Source organism: Sus scrofa, chromosome 1, assembly GCF_054392235.1.
Source record: "Sus scrofa isolate SSC_HxYL_T2T_F1_AM1 chromosome 1, Sscrofa_HxYL_maternal_Yorkshire_Landrace_v2.0, whole genome shotgun sequence".
Classification (NCBI taxonomy): domain Eukaryota; kingdom Metazoa; phylum Chordata; class Mammalia; order Artiodactyla; family Suidae; genus Sus; species Sus scrofa.
Window position 1 is genome coordinate 212,851,621 of NC_139383.1, and position 18,280 is coordinate 212,869,900.

General features: G+C 35.7%; 1 protein-coding gene across 17 annotated transcripts in view; it reads right to left on the minus strand.

Annotated features, from left to right (window-relative positions):
• Nucleotides 1-18,280, minus strand: part of FOCAD (focadhesin) — a 317,387-nt gene that overhangs the window by 119,483 nt on the left and 179,624 nt on the right. For all 17 annotated transcript variants that reach the window (XR_014820926.1, XR_014820919.1, XR_014820920.1 and 14 more), the window contains 3 exons: nucleotides 5,537-5,671; nucleotides 995-1,045; nucleotides 137-220 (listed from right to left, as the gene is read on the minus strand). Coding sequence is in view for 12 of the 17 variants with exons in the window: in XM_021063120.2 (XP_020918779.1) it covers nucleotides 137-220; nucleotides 995-1,045; nucleotides 5,537-5,671 (270 nt within the window). In the remaining 5 variants the exon portion in view is untranslated. The remainder of the gene's footprint in view (nucleotides 1-136; nucleotides 221-994; nucleotides 1,046-5,536; nucleotides 5,672-18,280) is intronic.

The window sequence follows — 18,280 nt, forward strand, 5'->3', positions numbered from 1 at the left end:
GTAATGAATACCAATTATTAACTTTTACAGACAACTTATCTAGAACTATAGGTAAGCACTTCCCCATGGGGGGCAGGGGGAGATACAAATAAAGTTATAGAACCCATCAATGAAGCAAGAAAGCAGAAAGGCCTACCTTTTCAGGCAGATGAAGAATGGTGTGCTCTCCAGCACTAAAGTGTGACAGAGATTTATATGCAGCATTTGCTACGACTGGGTCCTAGATAGAGTAAAAGTAAAACAAACAAACAATAAAACAACAAATACCGACTTTGGAGAAAGCAAGAAAAGTCTTCCCTTACCAATGCCAAAGTCCTACAGTCAATGCTTTGGAAATGGTATTCAAGCCTTGCTTAGTAAATCTCAATTTAAAATGGGGGGGAGGGCCGATAAGCAGAGGCATCAGCAGCACAAAGTTTTTATCCTAGTTTGGACATTGAACATAAAATCACCCATAATTGCTTAGGTCCCCATGAGGTAGTATGGTTAACAGAAGAAGTATGAGGGTTTAGAGTCTGAGAGCCCTGGAACTGAACTCTGATTCTCCAGCTACTAATAGGGAGAACTGTGCTTTTGGGATCTAAGCTTTTCCACTCGTGAGCCAGTAAGAACATCACTGACATTCTCTTCTCTATACTCCTTGGGGTGAAATGACATCCAAAAAATGAAGTGGACTTTGTGTTAGTTTGATGTGCTTATTGGTGGGGCAGGAGAAAAGCAGGAAAGAGGAAGGACTATTAAAAATACTAGACAATGGTAACAGTCCCTCTTCACATTGGTCAGCTTTGCAAAGTCATAAGAGCATTTTATGGTGAAAAAGTATTAAATGGCAGAGATCAAGAATAATTTTTAAAACCCAAATTTATGAATAGTCACAATTATTTCAAGTCAAGAAGTCATCATTTATAGGGAGTTATAGTTTTATCCTAAGAGTCTTATTTCACAGTTCTTTCCCCAGGTTGGTTCTGTTTCACTGACAACCTTGTGATAGTACCTCATTTTGAGTGTGGTTCCAGAGGAAGCTGAGGACTTGAACTTTAAAATTCTGAAAAAATAAAAAAAAAAGAATAAAATAAAATTGAGAGTAAGCAATCAAAAGTAGCAAATGCAGAAATTAAATCACTTTAAAAATTATAACACTAGCAACTGACCTAATTTGTGTTCATCATCATTGAAAAAATGAAAATACTCAGAAGTAGACACATCAGTTAAACATATGGATATGTTAAAAACAATGAGAGCTGAAGATTGTTAAATTCAGAAACTTAACCATTTCTTACTGACCTCTCATGTCTTAGTACAAATGTCACTTTCCTCTTTCATGCTTCTATTCCTAATCCTCTACCCAGAAGAGCATTCTCCCTGTGCAAGAGGCCATATGGCATATGGTACACTTTAGCATCTAATGTGATTATCTGTGTATGTGGTTAACTCCTTACTATCTTGTACACTCCTTAAGGCAGTGGCTGTCTTTCTCATTTCAAAAGTTTAGACTATAAAGCCCAGTACAAAAACAACATAAAGCCCAGTTTCTCAAATGACAAGTATTTAATAAATAATTGAGCATAAAAAGCCACTTCTCTTCCAACACGCAATGTTTTCTTCACTTCAGCCATATCTAATTTCCTGCCCTTCTGCATCTCATGAAGAAGGGCATATACCCTTCTCTACCTCCTTGCCTTTGCATATTCTTTTCAAAACTTCAATGAAAAGCAACATTTTATCAATTCTTCAAGATCCTACTCTAACAGCACAAACTAAATAAGGTTTCCTGGGGGATCTTCTCCCCTCTCCCAGTTGTCCTGACAGCTATTTGCTTTTCTTGAATAAAGACTTTGTTTGCTTGAGAAAATAAATAAATAAATAAATAAAATTTCCTTAAATTCCTCCTAAGAATGCTGGTCACTTCCACTGCCACACTTTCCTAGCCCTTTGATTAACTATTATTATTAATTATTAATAATAATTAATATTGCTTATCTCTATCTCCTTTACCAACTTCTGAGATTTTAGAAGGCAGGATCTGATAACATGGTATAATGGGTAAATACAGGCTATGGAGCTCAAAAGTCCTGGATTTAGAAAATACATTTCACTTAAAAACTACAGTGTTGTTTAAGTTACTTGTTTTGTGTGTAGCAGATACTCAATAAATTATTTGTTTACTGGGAGTTCTCATTGTGGCTCAGTGGAAACAAAACTGACTAGCATCCATGAGGACACAGGTTCGATCCCTGGCCTCACTCAGTTGGTTAAGGAGCCAGCATTGCCGTGAGTGTGGTGTAGGTCACAGATGCAGCTCAGGTCTGGTGTTGTGGCTTGCAGCTACAGCTCCAATTTGACCCCTAGCCTAGGAAACTCCATATGCTGTGGGTGCGGCCCTAAAAAGACAAAGTAAAAAAAAAAAAATACACACACACACATATATGTATATATATATTTGTTTAACTAATGCATAAACTACTCAAAACCTCAGATTCTTTGGCTATGCAATGAAAAATGCCTTTCTATCAGATATTAGAACTAATTAATATAAAGTAGATGAGTACTGGGAAATACAGTAAGCACTTAAAATAGTATCTATTATTATTTATTAGTGTCTCATAAGCCTAGTACAGTTTAATAAATATATTCTGAGCCAATGAGTGAATGTATCAAGCACTTTGCAAGGCAATTCAGAAAATACACTAATTAAGCATGGACTCTATTATCAACAAGCTTATGTTTTAATGGAGAAAATAATATGTATGTACATATACCTGTAGTATAAAAAAGGAATAAATGTCCTTAGAACAGTGTAGATAAAGAACTTTGGGAGTAACAGACTTCTGACTGAAGAAAAATTCTCAATGGATAGAATAACCAAAACCAATTCTTCATTTTTTAAAATAGATTTAAAAATGAGAGGTAAAAATGCAGTTCTAGACAGAGAGAACAACATGAACAAAGGAAAAGAAACAGAAAAATGTGGAAGCAGAAAAGGGAACTACTAGTTTTCCTGGAGTGCAAGAGACAGAAAGTAGAGTGAGGCCTCATACTCAAAGACCATACCGGGAGTTGTGGCTCAGTGGGTTACGAACCCAACTAGTATCCATGAGGATGTGGGTTTAATCCCTGGCCTCACTCAGCGGATTAAGGATCCAGCATTGCCATGAGCTGTGGTGTAGGTCACAAACTCAGCTTGGATCTGGTGTTGCTGTGGCTGTGGTATACGTCAGTGGCTGTGGTATAGGTCGGCAGCTGCCTCGCCAATTCGACCCCTAGCCTGGGAACTGCCATATGCCATATGTGCAGCCCTAAAAAGCAAATAAACAGATAAATAAAGTAAAATAAAACAAAAGACCATACCATCTTGATATAAGGTGGACTTCACTTTAGGTAAGCACAAGGCATTGATTGAGGTGACTAGGGATAGTAATGACCTAAGAAATACTTTGAGAAAATTACATTCAACTCAGGCGTACAGCCAAGCAAATTCTAAGCAATCAGTAGAAAACAAATTATTTAATTACACTCAGGGAGAGAAAGGAGGAGGGAGGAAAAAGGGAAGGAGGGAGAGAGTGGGAGAGGTGGAGAAAAAGAGAAAGACAGGGAGAGACAGAGAAAGAGGGAGAGACAGAGTGACAGACGGAAATAGGTCTTCTCTACATTTCCTTAATTCTGCTGCCAAGTGGGCTCTAGTTACTGAAGGAATCTCCCCTACTAGGAGGAAACTGATAAATACAATGGTCCCAAAGCAGTTTATCTGAACAACAGAGGAATCCTAGTATTATTATAAGCATGAAGATAAATCAAAATAAAATGTCAGTGAAAAAGAATGTAAAATTTGAAGGAAAAAAAAATAGTCCATAAGACAATTTATAGCCTATCAATGTAAGCAAAGATAAAAAACTAATACACAAGCCACTTTATAAATTAACCTGTAATAAAATCTGAATAACTCAAGGTACAAGCAATACAAAGGCATACGAGTTCAGTCCTTGAAGACAGAAAATACATATACATAGTATGGCACACAAAGCCCTTATTTTGGTCTTTAGTCTGAGCTCCTTAGCAGCAGCCTGGCAGACTTTCTGACAGCATAAGGGTATGTACCCGTGAACAGCAGCCATAAAAAAGGCTACTGGTGAACTCTATCTAGGAGTCTCAAATTGATTCTTTTTTAAATACGCCAAAACAAAAGCCCGAATTTGAGAATAAACTCACAATAACCTGTACTGTTTCATTCATTCATTCATTCAACAGCTAGTTTCTGAATACATATTATATGCCAGGCCCTGTGCTAGGTACTGTATCCTTGGTAAGGACAAAATTGACTTTATTAACTGTGCAGCCTTTAGAATGATTAGAAGTATTATCCTGCAATCCTCTCTTATCATGTAATTTAAAACAAGTAAAGGGGAGTTCCTGTCGTGGTTCAGTGGTAATGAACCTTACTAGTATCCATGAGGATGAAAGTTTAATCCCTGGCCTCACTCACCGGGTTGAGGAATCCAGAATTGTGGTGAGCTCTGATGTAGGTCACAGATGTGGCTTGAACCCCACACTGCTGTGGCTGTGGTGTAGGTGTGGGCCCGCAGTTGCAGCTCTGATTCGACCCCTAGCCTGGGAACTTCCATATGCCACAGGTGCAGCCCGAAAAAGAAAAAAGACACAGAAACAATACAATAAAACAAAACAAGTAAGGGACTATTCTTAGAATCTTATGGGGGGCTAGTTTATCAAAGTCTGTGAAGCACTAAATCAAACAAAAAGTTCACCATGACTTCAAGTGAAAATCAACTGAGGCTCTTGGAAGGAAAAGGAAAAAAAAAAAAGGTGAGATCGAAAGGGAATATAGCTACAAAAGTGAAGATACAAATGAATCTGTCACCCTCTCATTTCATTCAAAGAAAAGATAATGAAGAAAATGTTAAACAGAAATAAGTGAATCTTATAGCAAAACATCATCCTCTTCCAACTGTTTCACTATATTACAACAAACACTGACTAGATCGTAAAATTATTTGCCTCTCCTAGGACAGTTTTATTTTATAATCATCTATATTGAAGAGTAGGAAATATAAACTAACCCATAAAAAACAAATCCCTATGCTCAAGTTAGAAAGAAAACACAATGCCACTGTGTCTATACTACCAGGAGAGTCTGTCCTGCCTTATTTAAAGCCTTTGTAACATTTTTTAGAACTTAAAACACCAACAAAATGCATTTAAATTGTTGGCTCATGAATTCTATTATTTTAGAAACACTACTTTTAACATACTGACTTTTAAAAATCTTGATTACACTTGCATAATAAAAACTTGGAAACCTTCATGTAAATAAGTCTTAAAGGCAGAGAACTGATAAAGGTGGATATCCTCCTTCTTTCTCCTAGGAGTCCATAAAGATAACAACATGTTCAGAGAACAAAAAGTGCTAAAGAATTTTTGACAAAAAAAAAAAAAAAAAAAAGATTACAAATACTTTCTCCAAAAGTTATCACACGTCTTTCCATTGTAGAAACAGACAATTTATTGAGCACCAAATACATACCTCATATTCAGCTGTATTGACTGTTAAGGAAGGAACCAGAGCAAACAGATCACTGAGGGACTTCAGAATGAGAGGTCTCGTGTCACAACTCAGCTTTGGAGAGAGAGCATTCCAAGTGGATCGAATACAAACCACCTGTGAAGCAAATAAAAAAGTCAGTGCCTAACAAAACCCCAGCTCCCTATGACACGATTAGTAAAGACCGCTACTTTTGCTTTTTAAGATTTTTATTATTTCTATTATAGGTATTTACAATGTTCTGTCAATTTCTACTGTACAGCAACATGACCCAGTCAATTTCTGCTGTACAGCAACATGACCCAGTCATACACACACACACACACACACACACACACACATTCTTTTTCTCACATAATCCTCCATCATGTTCTACCACAAGTGACTAGATATAGTTCTCTGTGCTATACAGCATTCAGTTTAAATGCCTAATTCCAACCTATGTTCTTTCAAGATCCATTTCAAATCTCAATTCTGCCATCAAGTTTTCTCTTAACAGTTCAGGCTTTCATTTTATGCCTTTTATTATAACAAAACTTAAGAAAACTCCTAGAAGTTAAAATGTGATAAGTGATCATCCCTCAAAAGAAATTATTTAAATTAATATAAACTGTAGCTGAAGATCCAGCCTACCTCACACAACCGCTTTATTGCAGCTTTATTTTGGTTAACCAGAGAAGTAAAACTCTCTGTCGCTCGCTAACACACATAAAATTAACTCCAGATTAGCTACTTGTTCAATGGCTATTCTCTGAAACAAAAAGGGGAAGATAATGCTAGAATTTTTTAAATCCAGGTATTCATGGTTCTTATAGTTCTTCAGCCTTGCTGTAATGATACCACCACTTAGAAAATTGGGATGTTTCTTCTTGACTCAGTTTTGGCAGGCTATAAGATTCTAGAAAATTGTCCATTTCTTCCAGATTGTCAAAATTGTTGGCATATAGTTGTTCACAGTATTCTCTTATGGTTTTTTGTGATTTCTCCTTTTTCATTTATAATTTTGGTTATTTGGGTTCTTGCTCTCCTCTTTTTAGTGAGTCTGGCCAGGGGGTTGTCAATTTTGTTTACCTTTTCAAAGAACCAGCTCTTGATTTTATTAATTTTCTCTATTGTTTTTTGAATCTCTATTTTATGGATTTCTTCTTTGATCTGTATAATTTCCTTCCTTCTGTTGACTTTAGGACTTTTTTGTTCTTCTTTTTCTAATTCGTTTAGGTGGAGGGTTAAGTTGTCAATTTGGGATCTTTCTTCTTTTTTGAGAAAGGCCTGTATTGCTATAAATTTCCCGCTGAGCACTGCTTCGCAGCATCCCATAGATTTTGAGAGGTTGTGCCTTCATTATCATTTGTTTCAAGGTAGTTTTTTAATTTCCTTCTTGATTTTCTCATTGACCCATTGGTTTTTTAGTAGCATGTTGTTTAGTCTCCATGTAGTAGGTTTTTTCTCATTTCTTTTCCCATGGTTGATTTCTAATTTCATGACATTGTGGTCAGAGAAGATATTTGAGATAATTTCTATGCTCCTAAATTTATTGAGATTAGCTTTGTGTCCCAATATGTGGTCAATTCTTGAGAATGTTCCACGTGCACTTGATAAGAATGTGTATTCTGATTTTTTGGGATGTAGTGTCCTGAAGACATCAATTAAGTCTAACTTTTCTATTGTTTCCTTTAGGATCTCTGTTGCTTTATTAGTTTTCTGTCTAGAGGATCTGTCCATTGATGTGAGGGGGGTATTAAAGTCTCCTACTATGATTGTATTCTCATCAATTTCTCCCTTTATGTCTAATATTTGTTGTATGTATCTGGGTGCTCCTGTATTTGGGGCATATATGTTGATGATAGTAACATCCTCTCCTTGGATGGATCCCTTAATCACTAAATAGTGTCCTTCTTTGTCTTTCTTTATGTCTTTTGTTTTAAAGTCTATATTGTCTGATATGAGTGTTGCAACTCCTGCTTTTCTGTCATGGCTATTGGCGTGAAATATTTTTCCCCACCCTTTCACTTTCAATCTATGTGTATCCTTTGTCCTAAGGTGAGTTTCTTGTAGGCAGCATATTGAAGGTTTTTGCCTTTTTATCCACTCAGCCACTCTGTGTCTTTTGATTGGGGCATTCAGTCCATTGACATTTAAGGTGATAATTGATAGATGATTATTTATTACATTTTGAACCTCGTGTTCCTGTTGATTCTATGGTTCTCCATTCTTCCTTTCTTTTTTTTTTTTTTTTTTTGGTTGGATGGTCTCTGGTTATTATCTGCTTGTTTTTTGTTTGTTTGTTTCATTTTTTGTGAATGCAATATTAGGTTTTGGCTTGTGGTTGCCCTGTTTTTTAAGTATGCTAACCCCTTCCTATAATTGTTTGTTTTAGCCTGATGGTCCTATAGGTTCAAACACTTCATTACTATATTAAAATTAAGAAGAGAAACATACAAACAAACAAACAAAAAGGGTCTATTTATTTCCTAACATCCTTTGCCAACATTTTTTGATTTTGATGACTTTTTTTTTCTTTTTAATTTTATTTTGTTTGAAACATATTCGCGATTAAATCTGTATGCTGGCTTAATTGAGTGACTGCTCTCTGATTTTGGTTTCCTCAGTCCTAGTTCTTCCTCTTCTTTTTTTTTTTTTTTCTTTTTCTTCCTTTTCTTTCCTTCCTTTTTCATTGCAGCACTATTCACAATAGCCAGGACATGGAAACAACCCAAATATCCATCAACAGATGATTGGATTCGGAAGATGTGGTATATATACACAATGGAATACTACTCAGCCATAAAAAAGAACGAAATAATGCCATTTGCAGCAACATGGATGGAACTAGAGACTCTCATACTGAGTGAAATGAGTCAGAAAGACAAAAAAAAATACCATATGATTATCACTTATAACTGGAATCTAATATACAGCACAAATGAACATCTCCACAGAAAAGAAAATCATGGACTTGGAAAACAGACTTGTGGCTGCCTATGGGAGAGGAAGGGAGTGGGAGGGATCAGGAGCTTGGGCTTATCAGACACAACTTAGAATAGATTTACAAGGAGATCCTGCTGAGTAGCATTGAGAACTATGTCTAGATACTCAAGTTGCAACAGAACAAAGGGTGGCGAAAAAAAATGTAAATGTAATGTATACATGTAAGGATAACTTGATCCCCTTGCTGTACAGTGGGAAAACAAAATAAAATTAAAAAAAGAAAATTGGGATGTTAATATATATAAATCAAAAACTCTCAAGTCATCTTACAAACGTCTAAATAAGGTAGGTGAATAATTTTACTGTTTAATAACTTAAAACCTTGTTTTAAAAGTCAATTCAGATTTCTAAGAGGCTGTTAAGTGATAAAACTAAAGCCCAACAAAAATGTTATGTTTAGCCTGACCCAATTTCCTTAAACCAAGTGCTCTTAGTTCACTTCAGTATCTGGTTTTACAGATATTCAAGTATCTTCTTAAGTTCAATTCCAACTACAAGAGATGACTTTTTCACTTACCAGTATTTTATTAAAATTGTAAAACTTAGGCAGGAAGAGTGGCAACACAGATCAATTAAACAGAGTTTAACAAGGATTAATCTTTCTAAAACACTCCAACCTCTTAAGCATCAATTAACACACAATTTATCTTCATCCTTAAACATAAATTATTTAGGAAATACTACATGTGGTAGCAAATGAAAAGATGTCAAAGATAAATGAATAATACATAGTTAAGGATACATATTAAGGAAAGACTCAAAGAAGACAGCAGAAAGGATATCTCAGCAAACTTGGATTCAGTGCTTTTGATTTTTTTTCTTTTTCCATTTTCCATGAAACAGCAGCAAATTGTTCTTTGGGATCCACTACGAATTTGGGTTCCATAATATTTACTAGGGCAGTACTACATCAGGCATGGCGGTAGGCACTTTTATATAAAGTAGACCTAATATTACAAATCATCAATATTTGAAATTAAAGATAAACTGATTCTTCCAAAGCTATCAATTCAACACTGAGTATATGCCCTGAGTGGTGTATAGCAATAATAGGATCAATAAAATACAAAACATAATTTCTAGGTCCTTCCATGTTGCTACAAGCATACCAAGTGAGGTTAGACAGTGAAAGACAAACATCATATCACTTTCAGGTGGAATCTAAAATAAAGGATACAAATGAACCTATCTGCAAAACATAAATGGATGCATAGACTTTGAAAATAAACTTACAGTTACCACACAGGCTGGGGTGGGGGTGGAGGGAAGATAGACTGGGGGTTGGGACTGGCATATGCACATTGTGGTATATGAAATGACTGGCCAACAAGGACCTGCTATATACACAAAGAACTCTACCCAATATTCTGTAATACTCTATGTGGGAAAAGAATCTGAAAGAGAATGGATATGTATAGTGTATCACTGAATCACTTTGTTGTACAGCAGAAATGATCACAACATTGTAAATCAACTACACTTCAATAAAACTTTAAAAAATGAAAAAAAAAGGTCAAAAAAACATATAACACATAATCTACCCTCAAAGAACTTATCAAAAAGGAAGGAGAAATGTATATAATTCTAAATTATTAGAAAACAAAAGGTGCATGATTAGCTTTGAAACTAGTTTCAACAGAAAATAGTTTTAGCAAAAATCCAGGGAGGAAAGCTAAGTGAGTGGGTGGGAGTCACTGGAGTGTCAAGAGCAAAAAGCCTAGAGGTGGGTCTTGAAGAAGGAATGGAAAAAAACCAGGCAGATATGCTGCAAGGAAATGGAAAGCATAAGTCATTACACAAATAAAGCAAGTTATAAACCCGAAAAGCAAGAGTACTGGAGAGGAAAGGCTGGTGGATTGGAGAGTACCTAGAATACTGAAGGAGTTTGGATCAGAATCAAAAGGAAAAGGAAGCCTCTAGAGATTTCTGAGTTGGGGAGTAAACTAAAATACTATTTTGAAAAGATTCTTCTGGCAGTCTTATAGCCAAACTCAAAGCAGCCATGACCCTCTCTACTTCCTACTTCTCACTAGTCCCTAACATAAAGAGCCTCAAAAGTTTTCCCAAAATCCTATGCTCAATATACTCACCAATTGTCCCTGCTTTCCCCTCACTTTAAAGGCCTAATTCCAACCTATCTTCTTTCAGGACTCATTTCAAATCTCAATTCTGCAATTAAGTTTTCTCTGACAATTCAGGCTCTCATTTTATCCTTCCTTTCCTCCAACGACTAGCACTTAAAACTCTGCACTACCCAACTCAGCATTTAATTATACACTGCCTAGTATTGTTCACTATTCTTGTGAATATTAAGTTGTCTTCTCAACTAGATATTAAGTTCTGTAAAGACAATGACCACGTCTTACAGTTCTCACTGCCTGCTCACCTAGCACAGTAATAAGTATATCAGATTATTAGTTATCTACTGCTGAAGGTACTGGAATCAGGAATGATAAATGTGAGATAGAGAATAAAAGAATTACAAGGACTTGGAGAATGAATTGGAAAATGAGATGATGTGGGCCTAGATACCTGGGTGAATAAAAAGCAACAATAAAATGGAAGGGAAACTGGAAGAAGCATCACCTTTGCAGGAGATGGGGGATGGATATGTTTAATTGGGATGGATGGAAAGACATCCAGAGAGAAATATCCTACAGGTACAAGGGAAAAGGACTGTAACTCAGCTGTAAAGTTGGTCAACAACATCTCTGTCATGCAAATATTTCTACAAATCAAAATACCAGAAGGAAGTATGACCTCATACATGCTCTGATGCACTTTGCAGGTCCAAAAAAAAAGATCTCTAGCCACAAGAGGTACAAAAAGGACCCTGCCCTTTCCATAGGCGGTGGGTGGGGAGTAAGGCTATCTCCTCCAAGTATTTTCAAAGGCTTACAAATTTTTTTAAAAAGTCATCTTCCTAGAAAGCTTGGAAACTACTGCCTGAAACGTACATGTCAATGCCCATACTGTACATGTGGACTATGAGAAGATATTCCAGAATCCCAGCCATGAACTGTGCCTTAGATGTAAGTAAGGTGCACCTGCAGGGACTATCTGTAAATCTAGGCTTGCCCATACATAATCAGGGGCAGGGAAGCCTCTAATAAAGAAGGCTGCTTTCTCTGATCTTCCTAACCCTGGGCTATTCTTGACTAGATCTTAGAGATCATCTGGACCTGAGGGCTCCTTGTATTTAACCTATTACCATCCTTCAATGTCCATTTCATAGAACCCAGTGGATTCAATTCACTGGACTTTTGATCTGTGCAATCTGTCAAATTACATCAGATTAGTTCAAGCTCAGGGTCCTGGCCTTTACTGGATTGTGCCACTTGTACTATTCATTACCCAAGGACTTGTCCTTTTTTTTTTTTTTTTTTTTTTTTTAGTAAGTTGGCAATAACATGATGAGCCATACTTGAAATTATTGACAAAGAGGAAAATTCCTTTATAGCTGAGCTAAAAAGGAAAAATAGGGGTGGGGGTAATTACACAGTGCCATAAACAAAGAGGGAAATACCTACATTGCAATATTGTAAAGAAGTTGTCAGTTTCCATAATCATAGAGCTTGAGTTAAAATGCCCACATAGAAAGAGAACATACTGCCGTTAGCCTATAGAAAGCAGGGAAAGAGAACTGAGACATCCACATAAAACCAGCATCCTTGAAGGGCTGTACCATTAGAGTAATGGTTGGACTGGAAACCAGTGAGCTGAGAAATCAACACTAAAAATGGCAGTGAAAAATGGCCATACTACCCAAATCTACAGATTCAATGCAATCCCTATCAAACTACCCATGACATTTTTCACAGAACTAGAACAATACTATCCAATTTATATGGAAGCACAAAAGACCCAGAATTGCTAAAGCAATCCTGAGGAACAAAAGCCAAGCAGGAGGCATAACTCTTTCAGACTTCAAGAAATATTACAGAGCCACAATAATCAAAAGAGTGTGGTACTAGTACAAAACAGACATACAGACCAACGGAACAGAATAGAGAATCCGGAAATAAACCCAGACACCTACAGTCAATTAATCTTCAACAAAGGAGCCAAGAATATAAAATGGGAAAAAGACAGTCTTTTCAGCAAGAGGTGCTGGGAAACCTGGACAGTCACATGGAAATCAATGAAACTGGAACACACCCTCACACCATGCACAAAAATAACTCAAAATGGCTTAAAGACTTAAATGTAAGACAAGACATCATCAAACTCCTAGAAGAAAACATAGGCAAAACATTCTCTGATATCAACCTTACAAATGTTTTCTCAGGTCAGTCTCCCAAAGCAATGGAAATAAAAGCAAAATAAACCAATGGGACCTAGCCAAACTGACAAGCTTTTGCACATAAAAGGAAACCATTTAAAAAAAAAAGACAACTTATAGAATGGGAGAAAATAGTTTCAAATGATGCAACCGACAAGGGCTTAATCACTAAAATATACAAACAACTCATACAACTCAACAGCAAAAAAGCCAACAACCAAAAGGAAAAATGGGCAAAAGATCTGAATAGACATTTCTCCAAAGAAGATAAACAGATGGCCAACAGCACATGAAAAAATGCTCAACATCCTTGATTACTAGAGAAATAAAACCAAAACTACCATGAGTTACCACCTCACACCAGTCAGAATAGTCATCATTCATAAGTCCACAAATAACAAATGCTGAGAGGGTGTGAAGAAAATGGAACCCTCCTGCACTGTTGGTGGGAATGTAAAATGGTACAACCACTATGGAAAACAATACAGTACAGAGATACCTTAGAAAACTATACATAGAACTATCATATGACCCAGCAATCCCACTCTTGGGCATATATCCGGACAAAACTTTCCTTGAAAAAGACACATGCACCTGCATGTTCATTGCAGCACTATCCACAATAGCCAAGACATGGAAACAACCTAAATGTCCATCAGCAGATGATTGGATTAAGAAGAGGTCATATATATATACATAATGGAATACTACTCGGCCATAAAAAAGAACAAAATAATGCCATTTGCAACAACAAAGATGAAACTAGACTCTCACACTGAGTGAGGTAAGTCAGAAAGAGAAAGACAAATACCATATGATATCAGTTACAACTGGAATCTAATATATGGCACAAATGAATCTTTCCACAGAAAAGAAAATCATGGACATGGAGAACAGACTTGTGGTTGACAAGGGGGATGGGGAAGGAGTGGGAGGGACAAGGAATGTGGGGTTTATAGAGGCAAACTATTGCGTTTGGAATGGATAAGCAATGGGGTCCTGCTATATAGCACTGGTCACTTGTGATGGAGCATGATAATGTGAGAAGACAGAATGTATACATGTATGTGTAACTAGGTCATCTTGCTCTGCAGTAGAAAATTGACAGAACACTGTAGATCAGCTATAATGGAAAAAAATAATATATATATATATAAATATAAAAAATACAAAAATAAAAATTATACAAATAAAATAAAAATGGCAGTGAGCTGGGGGCACCTGGACCTCTCTTGAAAAGCAATCTCATAATACATAATCCAAATGATTTGCACAGAAAACTAAAATAAGCCCCTCTAAAAACAAGTTTATCTCTATACTCATCATAATATGACTGTTTAGCACCAAAGGTAAAGAAACAATCTTCAGAGATAAAAGAGAAAAACTACAGGCTATCTACAAAGGAACAATTTAGAATAAAAACAGACTTTTTAATTAACAAGACCAAAAGATCAGGTAATAAGACCTTAAAAGTGTTGAGGAACCTATCAGCCTATAATATTACATCCACAATTCAACAATAAGGGCAAAATAAGCAAAACCAAAATAAAATAGAAGGAATAATACATAGGTATTATGCATATATAATATATAAATATTTATGTACATATGACTCAGAACATCTTGCTTAGTTTGTTTATGAGATTTTGGAGAATTCATTCCATTCAGAGTGCTTACATTATGCATGTTTTGCTGTCATTTTTGTTTTTCGGGCAGAATATTTTTATTCTTCCACAAGAACTTTAGCAGCGCTAAATAGTACAGATTAAGAAGACCTAAGGCAGTGTGGTATACTGGAAAGAGCAGATGACTGGAGTCAGAAACGCTAGGTTCCCCCATTTGGTAGTTGTGCGACTATGACAGAGTCATGAATCTCCTTCAATCTGTTTCCCTAGCTGCAAAATATAAATACTACTACTAACACATGCTCTATGTAAAGCACAAGGTTAACAGTGAGGGCGATATTGAGGCAATTGCATGCAAATGTGCTTTATACACTGTAAAAGAAGGTTACTGTTGTTATAAGCAATGAAAAAAATAATGAATCCCCAAAGAATCAGGGTCTTTGCTTCAGCTCTTGTGCTGGAAGAATGAATTTGCTCCTTTGCAGAGCAACAGATAGCTATCTTCTAATTTTACCACCAAAATCTATTTCTAGAAATTCCCAAGAACAGCCTACTCCTTTTGTCCTGACGCTTTACTGGGACAGTGGGAAAGCTTTATAAAGAAACTCTTTAGGCTATGAAAACTGCCTTATTTGCCCTTTTCATAATGAAGGTAAAAAAAAAAACTGTCTTTACAATTAGAGGACTCAAGTCATCATCATGCAGTGAAGCCCTCTTAAGCTAATTCAGCACATGCAATTCATAAAACAGGAAGCTTCTGTTGCCAAAATACAATAACGGGGGATAAGAGGGAGTTTAAGGAGCTACAATCAATGGAGCAGAAACAATGGGAAAAATAACATTCTTTCGTATCCTAATAATATGGGGTTAAAGGTTATAAGTATTAAAAAAAAATGACTAGCACAGGTTTATTTAAGCAATTTCATAGTCTTTTAATGTCTGAGACCAGTGTATTATCAAAGAAGTGTTCTAGAAAATTACAGTAATAAATACTGAGTTGCCTTTTTAAAAGTCCCTTGTAATCTAAAAAGGCAATAGTTCTGAAGATTTTCTTTTTTTTAATTTTATGGAAGTATAGTTGATTTACAATGTTGTGTTAATTTCTACTATACAGCAAAGTGTCTCAGTGAGCTATATCTATATCTATCTACATATATATATATATTTTTTTCTTTTTCACATTCTTTTCCATTATGGTTTATCACAGGATATTAAATACAGTTCCCTGGTTCTGGTGATTTTCTGTAAGAGCTGTTCAATTTCTGTTATGTTCATGGCAAATAATGTAAAGGCATGTACCTAAATCCCAAATCATGGCTTAGTGAATCAAAGATATGTGTACTTGATGTGGTAATGCTACTTAATCCCTAACATCACCATGCCATTTCTAAAGGAGGCACAACAGAGGTCTTTAAAATCACCTGTATCTCTGAAAAACTGTTTGGCATTTTGTAGTACAGACTTACAATTCTAGTACCTGAATAGCAGAGGCTTAGAATTGTGTAAGTGATACAAGTAAAAACAGAAATGTATCTATTACACAGACTGATCCAGATTATCAAGCCACCAAAAACATTTACTACTCAGTGGCCAAGGATTTGGGGTGTCTCTTTTATTCCCTCATGTGAGAACCTGCAGCTTCCCTGAGACACCTCCCTACAGGGAGCAATATCTTCCAATGCAAACCCCATTGATTTCTCCGCAGGAACAGAAAGAATGACACAAAGAGCTCCCTGCAGGGATGTTCGCTTTTCAGTTTTGCTAGATTCTGTCTGGATTAATTATCTATTTCATGTTGGACATGCTTCTGGCATGAACTAGCAAACTCACAGTAAGAATGTGTCAGAAATACCCTTTGACAAGAAAATGATTAGTGCTTTATCCCCTTCTAAATAATCAGAGAGATTTTTTCTGTTTTAAGGCTAGCTCCTTCCTCTGTTCAGATAAATGGAATTTAGACTCCAAGGTAAAAAAAGAAAAGAAAATATATTCAATTAAAATAGCATAACCCCCCCACACACCAAAACCAAACAGCTAAAAAGTGGTTCAGCAGATAAAAAATTTTTTAAAAAGCTTTCACACAGCAAAGTAAACAATCAGACATATAACCTACAGAGTGGAAGTAAATATTTGCCAATACTGCAACTGACAAGGGGTTAATATCCAAAATGTACAAATAGATCGTTCAATTCAATATCAAAAAAACAATCCAATCAAAAAATGGGTGGAAGATTTAAATAGACATTTATCCAAAGAACATATACAGCCCAGTAAAATATGATCCATATTATTAGAGAAACAAAAATCAAAACCACAATGAGGTGTCATCTCACACCTGTCAGAATAGCTATCACCAAATAGTCGATACATAACTAATTGTAGAAAGGATATGGGGAAAAGGAAACCCTCATTTGGAGCTGGTGGAAATGTATGTTGGTGCAGCCACTATGGAAAGTGGTATATAAGTTCCTTAAAAAACTAAAAAGAGAACTACCATATGATCCAGGAATGCTACTCCTGGTATATATCCAAAAAAAAACGAAAACACTAATTCGAAATGATGCATGTTATCCAATGTTCATAAAAGCAATATTTACAACTGCCAAAACATGGAAGCAACTCAATTGCTCATCAGTAGATGACTAGATTAAGAAGACATTGTGTGTGTATATACACACACTCAGTGGAATACAATGGAATATAATATATGTGTGTATATACATACACAATAGAATACTATTCAGACATAAAAAAGGAATGGAATAATGCCATTTGTAGCAACATGGATGGATCTGGAGAGTACTATGCTTAGTGAAAGAAGTCAGAGAAAGACAAATACTGTATGATTTCACTTATATTTGGAAACTAAAAATCAAATAACAAGCAAAACAAAATGAAAACAGACTTATAGATACAGAGAACAAGTGAATGGTGGTTGCCAGAGGAGAGAGAGGCTGGGGATTGGGCAAAACAGGTAAAGGGAATTAAAAGACAAACACTTCCAGTCAGAAAATAAATAAGTCTGCAGCTGTGGTGCTGGTTGCAACTATGGCTCAGATCTGATCCTTTACCCAGGAAATCCATACGCTGTAGGAAGGCCAAAAATGACAAAGAAAGAAAGGAAGGAAGGAAGGAAGGAACGAAGGAAGGAAAGAAGAAAGGAGGAAGGAAGGAAGGAGAAAATAAACAAGTCATGCAAGTATATTATGCACCATAAGAAATACTGTCAATACTGCAATAACTTTGTATGGGGACAGATGGTTACTAAAGTTATGGTTGTGACCATGGCATGATGTATTTAAATGTTGACTCACTGTTTCGTACACCTGAACCTAACATAATTTTTACGTCAGTTATATTTCAATTTTAAAAAATTATCACAGTTTGATGCATTATATGAAAAAAAAATCAAAAGAGAAAACAATTTAAGGATCCCGCAACATGAAATTCATTAAGTATATGACAGCCATGTGCTTATTCAATTAGATGTCAGAGGCAGATTATCAGCATGACTTGGTATACATGATATCTTGCTAACTGAATAAAAACACATTACATAAGAATATCTACAGTATGATTCCTCTTTGTTATATACATACTCGGGTTTGCAGGTGATTTTTAATCTTCTTTACCTCAGTCAAAACTTCTGACTGTCCTACTATATACATAAAATACTTGAGTCATATTTTAAAGGAAATATATACCCATTTTATGAATTTAAGCCTTAATCATTTTTCTATAATTGAAATTAATTTGAATTGATTCTCTCACTTCCCTATAGCTTACATAAAGATATATTTTCATATGAAAACTAAAATTAGTGTATTTTAA